Raw genomic sequence first — 12,946 nt, 5'->3', positions numbered from 1 at the left:
TACTGTGACGCGTTTGGAGCCAAAGCACTCTGTGATCACTCTGTTTGCTCAGCACAGGCATTGCATCATAGCAACTCCACCACTACCACCAGAGTGGGACACCCCCCCTTTCTCAACAGCGGCCACTCACAGCAGCTCTCTTCCCCCAGCAGCACGGGGACAGGCAGCCTATAAAAGCACCTCCACAGCCAGCCAACCCAACTCAAACACAAAGCATCACCTCCCCACCGACACACACACACACACACACAGCCACCAAACAGAGAGGATGATGCCTTCGCTCGTTGTACTCACGCTCACCGTGGTGATGCTGGCTCGCGTGGGAAGCGGCTTCCCCGCAGTGAAGAGAGGAGCGTCACCGCCGGTGGTGGCGGCGGCGGCGGCGTCAGCGGCGGCAGGAGGAGGAGGAGGAGGAGGCAGGGAGAGGTTCGCGTCCCGGGACGACGTGAACGTGGTGGCGTACGGCATGCTGCAGCTGGGCCAGGGGCTGAGGGAGCACGTCGACAAGAACAAGGCCCAGATGAGGGACTTCAACACGCAGCTGCAGCTGCTCAACGGCACGCTGGCCCGGCTAGTGCAGGGCGCTGCAGGCCGCCGGGCTGTGGGAGAGGTGGAGGTGGAGGCCCGGGAGCTGCAGGAGGAGGAGAGGAGGAGGAGGAGGGTGGAGGCCCTGGCCAGTGAGTCCAGGGCCTCGGCGGAGGAGGAGGAGGCCAGAGCGGCCGTTCTCTCCAGGATGGACCGGCTGGAGGAGAGGATCAACCAGAGGGAGCGAGAGTCGGAGAGCAACGACAGCGGCTCCTTCATCCAGGTGAGTCTGTGTGGGTGCTGCTGAGTGACAGTTATGTTTGGAGTCAAGTGGCCAAGTGGCTCGGAGTGGAGGAGAGAGTATATCGCCATATTCATCACCCGTTAAGACCTATGAGGCAGATTCCAACGGAAATCATTAGTTCTCACACTTTAAAGATCTTTGTTCAAAAATAGCTGATGCACAAGCTCAACCGATGCAGAAAAATCTAAAAGGACACAGATGCTTTCCCGGTTTTAATGGGTTAAAATGTGGTTTGCTTTGCACTCAAAAGAACACAATGAAAATAATATCATTTATAATATTAATTTATCCTTTTGGCAGATATGTACAATATTTGGTCACATACTGTGTGTGCATTTTTGTCAAAAACATCAATCAATCAAACAAACAAACATGAAGGAAAGGGTTGTTTTATCCACCAGCTACGGTGGATACTTGATCATTCTATCAAACTGAATGCTAGAATGCAGAAGAATCTCAGTTCCTACTAAGTAGGAAGACTTACTATACTGTAGCCATAAGACTTACTATACTGTAGCCATAAGACTTACTATACTGTAGCCATAAGCCAGAATTAGCAGCCACACTGCATGGGGGTGTACAGCACGCAGGCCACATCATGAGGCAGTTCTAGGTTGATTTAAGTGACACTTTTGCTCATGAGGTTCGGTGTGGTTTTTGTCTACTCTGCAGAGGATCCTGGAAGCTCAGAACAAACAGATCGATGATCTGGTGGAGAAGATCAGGCAGCAACAAGACAAGCTGGACAAGAACAACCTTCACCTGCAGACACTGCAGAGCAAGGTATGCATGCATGCATGCTGTGCATGCACACGAACACACACACCCAGTTCTCATCCAGAGAAACTTAGCCAATTGAGGGACACAGCAAAATCCTGAAAGAAACATTTCATCATCATTAATTTAACTCACGACCATGATCACACGGTTTGGAGCACAGATTCATAAAAGTATACAATCAAAAGTATACAATACATTAGACGATATATATCGGAAGGCTTTCCCTATTTGTACAGTGGAAGAAGGTTTTCAGAAAATAACCCCATTTATAGATTACGTTTTGTTTTTCAGATTTTAGTAATGCAATTAATTTAAACATAGAAGGGTGGCTAAAAAAAAAATTGGCAGGTATTTTTGCCTGAAATTCATAAAGCCAGTATTCTTACATTCCAACAAAACATGATACTCGTCTCCAATTCTGTCTTCATTACATTAGGTTACAAATCCTCTGACTTCTTTCCAGTCCTTTATATCTACCGATGACCTTTGGGATTCTTGTGTTGTTTAGCCTAAAGTTGCACATAGCCTGTCTATACTTACGGTTTTCACATAGGTTTTTTTTAGACGCATGTCTGTGACTCATTCAACTATGTTAGTGACTCGTTAAACTACATGAACTGCTGGGGTTTGGTTTGGATGGACTTGTACTGACCGCGTCGTGCTTGTGTGTTAATTGGTTTCAGGTGGCACAGACGGCGCTGAGGGAAGACATGATGGAGCACAACGAGCCCCAGACAGGTGAGAGAACAAGCCTTCAACAGGTCACCTTTAACCCATTCTGAACGGGCACCCATTTTGGTGTCAGCATCATGTTATGCTTTAGCTATTGAAAAATAGCAGATCTACAAGCTCGTATCGCGCCACCGAGTGGCGTGATACGAGCTTGTAGGTCTGCTATTTTTGAAAAATCGAAGAGCGACTGACATTTTTAGAATCTGATCTCAGGTCAGAATGGGTTCATCAGACCAGTGTGTGTCCAGTGGAAACCTCGTATGAATCTGATCTCAGGTCAGAATGGGTTTTAAAAAAAACCCACCAAAAACATTAGCTGGTCAAAAAGAAAAAAAAGGGAGTGGGCCTAAGTAAGTAGGTCAGAGAGGCTTGTTGTCGGCAGCAGCCCAAGAACGCGGGAGACTATCCCGCATTAAGAGGCTAGAGCCGCATGGGGGCCTCGGGTCAAACAAGTATAGGGTATTTAAAAGTCCACAAGCAGCCAACAACCTTTCCCCTAGTTTACCTCCAAGCCCCCCAGCTAAACACTGTTTTCTGGACGCTAAACATTTCCAGCTGGCCAGTGTTTGGACGTGTGTTAGTAGTAAAACATTTATTAGCAGCAGCACAGCAGCGGTGCCACACGTGCTGTGTTTTGGCTACCACACAACCCTTTTCTGTAGATGGATATTGGATACTCGTGCTCTCAAACAGCAAACAATGCAGGGGTAAAAAGATGGAAAGTCACCAACAGACATTCTGGCGCAGCCAACCCACTCCACCAGCCACTGTAGTGTAACGCACACATTATAGATAAGAATTATTTTATCAGTGGTGGAAAAAGTACTCACTTTTTCTACTTAAGTAATAGCATCAATACATCAATATTGTAATATAGAAATACTCCATTACAAGTAAAAGACCGGAAAGTGAAAGTATTGGCATGAAAATGTACCTGAAGTACTCATTGTGCAGAGTGTCCTATTTCAAGTTATGCAATGTATGTAATACTTTTGAAAATAGCAGATCTACAAGCTCACAATACGTCGCATCGTGACTCATTGTGAGCTTGTAGATCGGCTATTCTTTTCAAATGGCCCGAAATGTATATCGGGCTGAAGTCGTTAGTACTGTATAGGCTATATGTTTTGTAATAATAATCAAAATGTAAGTAACTAGTGACTTAAGTTGTCAAATAATTGTAGTGGAGTAAAAGTACAATATTTGCCTCTGAAATGTAGTTGAGTAGAAGTAAAACTATTGGAAATACTCAAGTAAAGTAAAAATACCTCAAAATGGTACTTGAGTCAATTTATTTCTGTCTGACTGTCTGTTGGCATTCCCCCTACACCAAATCTCTCTTTGCCAAAAGAAAAGGGATGCTATGGTACATATGCTTAAAATAACAAAGATCTGGTGCTGGAAAACTATCTTATCATAGAAGGAGCAGTTTAGTCATTTACAAGCATTTCACAATGTCCCCTGTTATGTGAGGTCACATCGCTCCACACTGTAACAAAGACCTTTGCCCCATGAGTTTACAATACGTTAACTTGATAAAAGCCAGCTCAAAGTTCAGTGAAAATTAGGACACAGGCCTTTTTTCCCCCTCCCTTTTAGCCGACTCCTACTACTGTACATGAACTGTAGACATGCTGCAGGGATTCCAACTCAAACTGACGTTATCAGCAACACCAGATAAAAGAGAATGATTTGGCGCTCGAACCGTTCTGACCGTCGGTTTGTCTTTCTGTTTTGGTCGTGCCAGGTTTGGCCCGAGACTGCCAGGAGTTGTTTGAGCAAGGGCAGAGAGCCAGTGGAGTGTACACCATCCAGCCACTCCACTCCCATCCCTTCACCGTGCTCTGTGAAATGACTGCTGGTGAGTGTCTCTCTCTCTCTCTCTCTCTCTCCCCCCCCCCCCCCCCCCCCCCCCCCCACACACACACACACACACACACACCCTTTGTCTCAAAGCTAAGAATGTATTCTCCTCCATTATAACTGTTGGCATCAGGATTTCATTCATGCATTAATTGGACAGGAATGAATCTGAAGCCTAAAAAATAAATAAATCTGACCTGGTCTTCTTGTTCCTTTTCTTTCTCCGTAACAGAAGGTGGCTGGACGGTGGTTCAGAAACGTCAGGACGGATCGCAGAACTTTAACCAGCTGTGGATCCAGTATCAGAAAGGCTTCGGCAGCCTGAATGGTGAGTCTTATATACTGTACATCCTAAAAAGCAGTGAAAGAAGTTCATCTGATGGAAATGAATACTACCGGAATATAGAGCATTGTTTTAACCCATTTAGGCGGGAACCCGTTTTGGTGTTAGCATTATGTTATGCTTTAGCCATTTAAAAATACCGAGTGGCGCGCTACGAGCTTGTAGGTCTGCTATTTATTTTTTTAAATCGTGAAAATATTTATTTCAGAAAACTGGACGATTTAGGAGATTCTTTTTTTTATTTCAAGGTCAGGGCCTGAATGGGTTAACACGATTTTTCAAAAAATAGCAGATCTACAAGCTCGTAGTATGGCACTCTGTGTGCCATGCGATGAGCTTGTATATCTGCTATTTTTCAACAGTATAATACACCGGTTAATGTGGTTAAACGCTAAAGTGACACTCAAAACAAATATCACCGTTAACAGCACTTGCAAGTTGCCCTCCATTGACTGACCTGAATGGCCTCCTCTTCTTCACCTCTTCCAGGCGAGTTCTGGCTGGGCCTGGAGCACATCCACTCGCTGTCCAGGGAGGGCCAGCACGTTCTGGAGGTGGAGCTCTCCGACTGGACGGGGCAGAAGCAGTCAGCCCAGTACCACTTCGACCTGGACGGGGCGGACCAGAACTACGCCCTCCACCTGCACGCCGACCCGTCCTCCTCCTCCTCCTCGCCTCCCGGGTCTCTGGAGGCGGCCGGCGCCTCAGGCCGCCCGTTCTCCACGTCGGACCGGGACAACGACCTCAGCGACAACAGCAACTGTGCCAAACTCCTCTCAGGTGAGAGCCTAGTACTGTACTGTCTGCTCTACTGCTCTACTGTCTACTGTACTGTCTCCTCTCAGGTGAGAGCCTAGTACTGCTATTATATTATATTATACAGTATTATACAGGTGAGAGCCTAGTACTGCTATTATACAGTATTATATTATATTATACAGGTGAGAGCCTAGTACTGCTATTATACAGAAACCAATAGTTTTTCATAATCCTCATGGGGGAGCCATGCCTGGTTTAGCCAGGGGAGGGCGCTGTTGGACAGTCTTCAGTGCGGTTGGGTGCAATTCCCAGAAAGTCCTCATGGGGGCCCTGGCTTTCCGGCCCCCCACAGACTATTGGTTCATGTCCCACATAGATGCCACGCGTGATCTTTTAGATATCTCCGCTGTCTCCGGAAGAAACCAACCCAATTCCAAAATGTTAATTTTTCAGGAAATTAAAATAAATAAATATATTACAGCATGTGGAGTTGGAGGTTTTTTTTAAGTGCTTTTAATACTTTTCATTGGTTCCAACACACAGATATAAAGGGTGTTCAATATAGCACCGATTTATGAAAAAAATAACTTCAAAAATAGAGTTCTCCTGGACAGCAACAATGTGGTGTTTTATGATATATGTTTTTTGTATGACGAAGTATGAAAAAGAGTTTGATCCGATTACCGGTACTAGATTTGTTCATAACTTTCTTTTCATTATTTTTGAGAAGCTCACTTTATAATCTCTATGAAAAGACTCCATTCTAACAGCTATACACTTTGAACTCCAAATCAAATTTAAACGCCCAAACATTATACTTGACCCATTTTGAGCAGGAACCCCTTTTGGTGGTTACATAGTACATACATGTTGTTATAATTTAGCTATTGAAAAATAGCAGTACGAGCTTGTAGGTCTGCTATTTTTGAAAAGTCGTTAAAATGTGCCTCAAACCTTTCAGAAAATTAGCTGGATGTTAATCCATTCTGAACGGGCACCCATTTTGGTGTCAGCATCATGTCGTGCTTTAGCTATTTAAAAATAGCAGACCTACAAGCTCATATCGCGCCACTTGTAGGTCTGCTATTTTTGAAAAATCGAAGAGCGACTGACATTTTTAGAATCTGATCTCAGGTCAGAATGGGTTCATCAGACCAGTGTGTGTCCAGTGGAAAACCTCGTATGAATCTGATCTCAGGTCAGAATGGGTTAAACATTGTGAATGTTTGTTTTTTGCAGGCGGCTGGTGGTTCAGCGGCTGTGGGGAGTCCAACCTGAACGGAAAGTACCCCAGAAGACACAACAACAAGCAGACCAGACAGCAGCAGACCATGTTCTGGAAGACCATGACGGCGCGCCACAACCCCATCAGAAGCACCACGCTGAAGATCAAACACCTGTAACAGTCACCGCCTGAATGAGGAGAATATGAACTGATGCACTCTACCGCCAAGAGGGTTGTATAAGGAATCATATCGCTATAACTGTGATATGCAACATATCAGTGATCTAAGCTGAAACTGAAATGACCACTATTTATATGCTATGCTATATATGTTCTCTCACTGTCTCAGTGGAATAATGCGGTCTTCACAAACTGCTGTACCATAATTCCCTTTATAAGGGCTATGTAGCACTTCTGAATCATTTGACATGTTTATGTGTATGTTTATGTATTTTGCCATCGTTTTGTATTACAATTTACAAGCTTTAAACTTATATTCAAACCAAGACTGTACAGTTGTTTTTATATATATATATATTCACTGACTTGAATGGCAAACAAAATAAAACCTTTGAGACACTCCTTTCTGCATCAGTTGTAAACAGCTCCCCCTAGTGGAGGTAGTCATGGTTGATGTCATCTATCCAACAGGGTTTTCCAATTTAACCCATTCTGACCTGAGATCAGATTCACACGAGGTTTCCACATGGACACACACTGGTCTGATTAACCCATTCTGACCTGTGATCAGATTCTAAAAAATGTCAGTCGTTCTTCGATTTTTTTCAAAAAATAGCAGACCTACAAGCTCGTGTCGCGCCACTCGGTGGCGCGATATGAGCTTGTAGATCTGCTATTTTTCAATAGCTAAAGCATAACATGATGCCGACACCAAAATGGGTGCCCGGTCAGAATGGGTTAAGTGTTATGGCGCCGGCTGGCCTAGCGGTCCAGGCACACATACCACATATGGGTTCTATGCAGCCTGACAGCGTGTCGCGGGTTCGAGTCCCCGTCCCGACGACCTTCGCTGTGTGTCACTCCCTGTCTCTCTCCATTTCCTGTCTTATCTCCACTATGTCAATTAAGGCAGAAAAGCCCCTTTAAAAAAAAAGATACATTGAAAAACATTTTCTTTTCTTTTTTCCACAAAGGATTTATACTTAGGTGACAGGACGGTCAACAAATATACAGTATTTGTGGAGAGATAATTAAATAATAGGCCAACACACTTGTTGCATAAATTGGCCTCTCTCTGTCTGTCTGGCCTGGAAACCAGAGGGAGGAATATGCCAGAGAGCAAAATCATCAAATGCCAGAGTTGTTTTAGTCTGGTCGTGCCAGGCTAGTGGCCGCTGAACTGTCAGTCAATTCCTAAGCAAGCTGATAGAGAAAATGTAATTAATCAAATTAATTTAACTCACATCATGGGGGGCGTCAAGAGTGGCCGCCTGGGACTCTTAAAAGTCCCTGGTTCAATCGCCGGCTTCCCCTACAGGGTCAAAAGGTCCCCCCTGCAGGGTCAAAAGGTCCCGTTGAGCAGATTGGTGCCGTGCAGGTTTCCTTGCATTACCGCCTATAAATGAACCAAAGTGTGCATACCACGCAGGTAAAGACAGCCCACAATGCAGACTGCGCCATGAATAAAACACTTTATAAATGTATTTATTTATATAGTTTTTGTACTTTTTTTTGTTTTTTATTAAGATATAGAGACAGGACACTGAAGCCAGAGAGAAGGGACACACTGATGTGAGACATGATGACATGAGTCGGATTCAAATTGGGGTCTTCTCGTCTCACGAGAAAGCATGTGGTCCATGATGCAATGACAGAGGGCGCCCCATAAGACACTTTATAATGCGAGCGTTGCTTTATCGTCACATTAAAAACAACACACTCCCTGACTGTTTGAGCAGGTCTGCAGTGTCCTCTACAAGGCACCATATAGTCTGCCAGATGTTTGCTTCCATCACAGACCTGACCTCAGGCCGGGCCATATGAGCAAAAAACTAATATCACAATATTTCTGAAAGAATATCTCGACGACGATATTGTTAGTATGACCCGACAGGTCAACTTGATGCAAGATTGGCAGGAAAAAAACAAACAAACAAAACGTTTAAATATTTCAGCACTTCAGATGCACATGAGATGAAAGAGCACAGATACAACATTTATAGACCCGAGAAACAATAACAAAAACGGATAAAAAATATTCTCTTCTTAATACACACTTAAAATATTCGAGGCAGCACGCTTTTTTTTTTTTTTTTTAAACCATTTTGCAACAGTGATGGCACACCGCGTGAAAAAAAAAGAAATACCGCTTGTCATCTTAACACAAATCAACTAACAGAGCAGGAGGAAGCAGAGAGTAACTATAAAGTGATTGCCTGTTCACATAATTCTCTTTTATGCATAAAAGTAGTAAGCATCTCATGTTTAATTTGTTGAAGGCCATCCTCCATTTAACCAGGCACCGCCGCTAGGGCTGGGAATCTTTCGGCGTCCCACGATTCCATTCCGATTCTTGGGGTCACGATTCGATTCAAAATCGCTTCAACTCGATTTTTTATCCAAAGACGATTATTTAGAAAATTCAAAAGAGTTTTTTTTTTTTTCCAGATTCAAAACTATTCTCTATTCAAAATGATTCTCGATTCAATACATAGGATTTCGCCACAATCTACTCCAGCCAACTGAAGTGACTGTACTACAGTCACTGAAGACATGATGTTTACTGCTCCCATTTCATACCACAAACACCATGTAGTGAAAACTCCTGGAACCGTAACCAGAAAAAAAAAAAAAAAATGAATCGATTTTGAATCGTTCATAACGGGAATCGCGATTCTAATTCTAATCGACATTTTTTTGACACCCCTAACCGCCGCTGTGCATCGAGTCGGTTCACCAAAAACACCACATGACATGAAAATCCAAATGTAAACAAACACCGTCACCCGGATCCCTTGGGCAAGGCATTCCATTGTCTTTTTTTTTTTCTTTTTTTAAACGCACAGTGTTTTCCGTTTGAACTGACTTGAGTCGAGTATCAGCAAGTCTCTAGTGGTGGTGAGCACAGCTGTGGTGGTTTGGCATAGTGTATGGTACGACTGAAATCACTCATTGTGCCAAACGGTGGAGTGTCAAGTGGAGCGACCCGGCGCGGGAGACACCGTGCACGTGCACCAAAGACGGGCAGGAGAAACCAAGACAAACAAACTGTAGCCGTGCCTCGTGGGGGGTTAGGAGGCCCGGGGAAGAAGGACCAGGTGGCCATTTTGTGTACCGTTTTCCTACCAATGGCGAGGTGTGATACTGGCTATCTTGGCATATCAAGGATCTTTGGATGTGCTGCAGAAAGAAGGCGATGTTGCGGACGACGACGATCGGAGAATTTCCGACATGGGTCTGGAATTTTCAGGGTTTTACAGACACAGCTTTCTGTCTGCATCCAACAGGACACGAGAGCTGTGTTGGACGGCTCGCGTGTTGTCCACGATTACACACACACAGTACCTGATAGCAGCCAATGGGGACGAGACACGGACGACAGGGGACAGACAGGAGGAGGAGGAACACACGGGAAGGAGTGGAAGACATTAACGAGGAGTGACGAGGAGGAGAGCTTGCTTCTGGTCGGTGTGTCGAAGCGTCGGAAATCAGAGGTTCTGCTGCAGGAAGTGAAGGAGGGAGATCTCGTAGTGTTCGCCGGACTCTGGACAGCGGATGCTGTGTCTCTCGTTGGGGTAAATCTGGGGAAGGATTGGGTTTAGGGTTTTACTGTAGTTGGACGTCTTCCACACACTGACACAGCCATGGAGCTCAATGGCCACCGCAGTCAGAACAATTAACAGCACAATACATATCCACTCGATGCCCTCAGCGTTTTATACCACCGTTGAAAACAATGGGTGCTTTACTGCTTTTGATGACGTCTGACACTTTTAAGTGTCCCAGCCCTCTTTAATGCTATCACCTTCAGCTGTGTTCACAGGTCTATTTGTCCATTTAAAATGAGACCGTTCAGAACCCTGTCACACAGAGTGGACACACAGCTCCCTCTGCTGGTCTGGGATCATATCACAATCTGTCCAATGCGCCCCAAGACACTGTTTCCCTATCAGCTATCCTACTACTGAATTTGATATTACGTATTAGTATTAAATGGTAAACAATGCCAATAAAGTATTAAAACATTACTTGATAAGCACTTGGTCAAGTGTTTTCATGTGTCCCAACAACAGCAGAATGCTGAAACCTAACATATGAAACGTTAACATACTAGAATGTCGCGGCCGCTCATCCCAGAGTTACTTTGCCGTGCACTATGGGAAGAAGGAAATTGCGGGAGTTGACTCCACATGTAGTAACGGATGGGTTATTAGTTATTATTATGTGTCCTTATTAGTGTAGTGTCCGGTATTTGCTCCGATTATGCTGTCGGGGAACATTTCTGGCGCTGGCCGACAAAACCCCTGATCTGACGTTACTGGTAGATCGTGATCTACCTTTTGGGCACCGCTTAACTCAACCTTTTTTGTCCCAGGGCACACTTTTCATAGCCTAAAAATCTCGGGGCACACCTAGATATACGGTTTGTGTACACTGTATATATACCGGTGTGTATATATAGTAAATATATATATATATATATATATATATATATATATAGAATATTAGTGGTCCATGACATGAAAATGTTTGAGAACCACTGCTCTAAAACAACATTGGACAATGATGTTTGACAGTCAGCAATATTGTTGCTTATTCTAGATTTATTTTCTGACTTTTTCTGATTCTCTGACTTGATCTGGCCTGTTAACATTTTCATAACATAATGTAATACATTATGTTATAACATTACCTGCAGCTGGTAAGGCTTTCCAGCTCGTATCAGTTGTGAGACCAGGAAGTTGGTGTGGAAGAAGTGAACGTTCTCGTCCAGGAAACCATGGAGGATCAGCAATCTGTTAGGCCTGGAAAACAGAGAGAGAGAGAGAGTTAGGCCAGGAAACCATGGAGGATCAGCAATCTGTTAGGCCTGGAAAACAGAGAGAGAGAGAGAGTTAGGCCAGGAAACCATGGAGGATCAGCAATCTGTTAGGCCTGCATGGGAGTAACAAAACAATCTGTTAGGCCTGCATGGGAGTAACAAAACAATCTGTTAGGCCTGCATGGGAGTAACAAAACAATCTGTTAGGCCTGCATGGGAGTAACAAAACAATCTGTTAGGCCTGCATCGAAGTAACCAAACAATCTGTTAGGCCTGCATGGAAGTAACCAAACAATCTGTTAGGCCTGAAGTAACAAAACAATCTGTTAGGCCTGCATGGAAGTAACCAAACAATCTGTTAGGCCTGCATGGAAGTAACCAAACAATCTGTTAGGCCTGCATGGAAGTAACAAAACAATCTGTTAGGCCTGCATGGAAGAAACAAAACAATCTGTTAGGCCTGCATGGAAGAAACAAAACAATCTGTTAGGCCTGCATGGAAGAAACAAAACAATCTGTTAGGCCTGCATGGAAGTAACCAAACAATCTGTTAGGCCTGCATGGAAGTAACCAAACAATCTGTTAGGCCTGCATGGAAGTAACAAAACGTTTCAATCTGTTAGGCCTGCATGGAAGTAACCAAACAATCTGTTAGGCCTGCATGGAGTAACCAAACAATCTGTTAGGCCTGCATGGAGTAACCAAACAATCTGTTAGGCCTGCATGGAAGTAACAAAAAAATCTGTTAGGCCTGCATGGAAGTAACCAAACGGTTCAGTCCAAGGCAAGTGGAACGATAGAACAGCATGTCTTCTACATACAATCCACCAAGTGGAACGATAGAACAGCATGTCTTCTACATACAATCCACCAAGTGGAACGATAGAACAGCATGTCTTCTACATACAATCCACCAAGTGGAACGATAGAACAGCATGTCTTCTACATACAATCCACCAAGTGGAACGATAGAACAGCATGTCTTCTACATACAATCCACCAAGTGGAACGATAGAACAGCATGTCTTCTACATACAATCCACCAAGCCTCGATTCAACAACAACCACCACCACCAATGCTTAACAACTGGGACAATAGAGCCCCCCTTTCATGACGAGCAGAGCCCCGGAAGAGAATTCCCTGTTCATTTTCAGCCCCATAGAGTTTGCAAAAAGTATTTCTTTAAAGACGTTTACGGCGCGGACAAAGCCAACTTGGCTCATGACAAACAATCTTTTGGGCCGATCAAATAATTAGTGAGAAGAAAAAACAAAACAAAAAGTGTACCTTTTTAACCCTGCCTTCTTTCTAATCATTTGATCGGCCCGAACGGGGGAATTCTTTTCCGGGCCTCTCGTCGGGGGGGGGGGGGGGGGGGCCTCAGGTCTTATAGGGCTATTGTTTGGGTTGTC

General features: G+C 44.3%; 2 protein-coding genes across 3 annotated transcripts in view; one reads left to right on the top strand and one right to left on the bottom strand.

The window, feature by feature from the left end:
- Nucleotides 1-233: 233 nt before the first annotated feature.
- LOC310860838 (angiopoietin-related protein 4-like) lies at nucleotides 234-7,101 on the top strand. The gene is made up of 7 exons (XM_083768028.1): nucleotides 234-808; nucleotides 1,502-1,612; nucleotides 2,293-2,347; nucleotides 4,089-4,202; nucleotides 4,437-4,532; nucleotides 5,037-5,327; nucleotides 6,546-7,101. The coding sequence occupies exons 1-7, from the start codon at nucleotides 269-271 to the stop codon at nucleotides 6,707-6,709; spliced, it is 1,371 nt and encodes a 456-aa protein (XP_083624154.1). The 5' UTR covers nucleotides 234-268; the 3' UTR covers nucleotides 6,710-7,101.
- Nucleotides 7,102-8,245: 1,144 nt separating this feature from the next.
- Nucleotides 8,246-12,946, bottom strand: part of LOC310859644 (dipeptidyl peptidase 9-like) — a 50,868-nt gene continuing 46,167 nt past the window's right edge. For both annotated transcript variants that reach the window (XM_083766302.1, XM_083766301.1), the window contains exons 20-21: nucleotides 11,405-11,516; nucleotides 8,246-10,292 (exon numbers count right to left, since the gene is read on the bottom strand). In XM_083766302.1, the coding sequence (XP_083622428.1) occupies nucleotides 10,200-10,292; nucleotides 11,405-11,516 (205 nt within the window). In that variant the 3' untranslated portion in view covers nucleotides 8,246-10,199. The remainder of the gene's footprint in view (nucleotides 10,293-11,404; nucleotides 11,517-12,946) is intronic.

This window comes from Protomyctophum parallelum, assembly GCF_964188405.1.
Source record: "Protomyctophum parallelum genome assembly, chromosome: 6".
Taxonomy (NCBI): domain Eukaryota; kingdom Metazoa; phylum Chordata; class Actinopteri; order Myctophiformes; family Myctophidae; genus Protomyctophum; species Protomyctophum parallelum.
The sequence above is the reverse complement of the archived record's forward strand: the minus strand, read 5'-3'. Positions and strand labels throughout refer to the sequence as shown.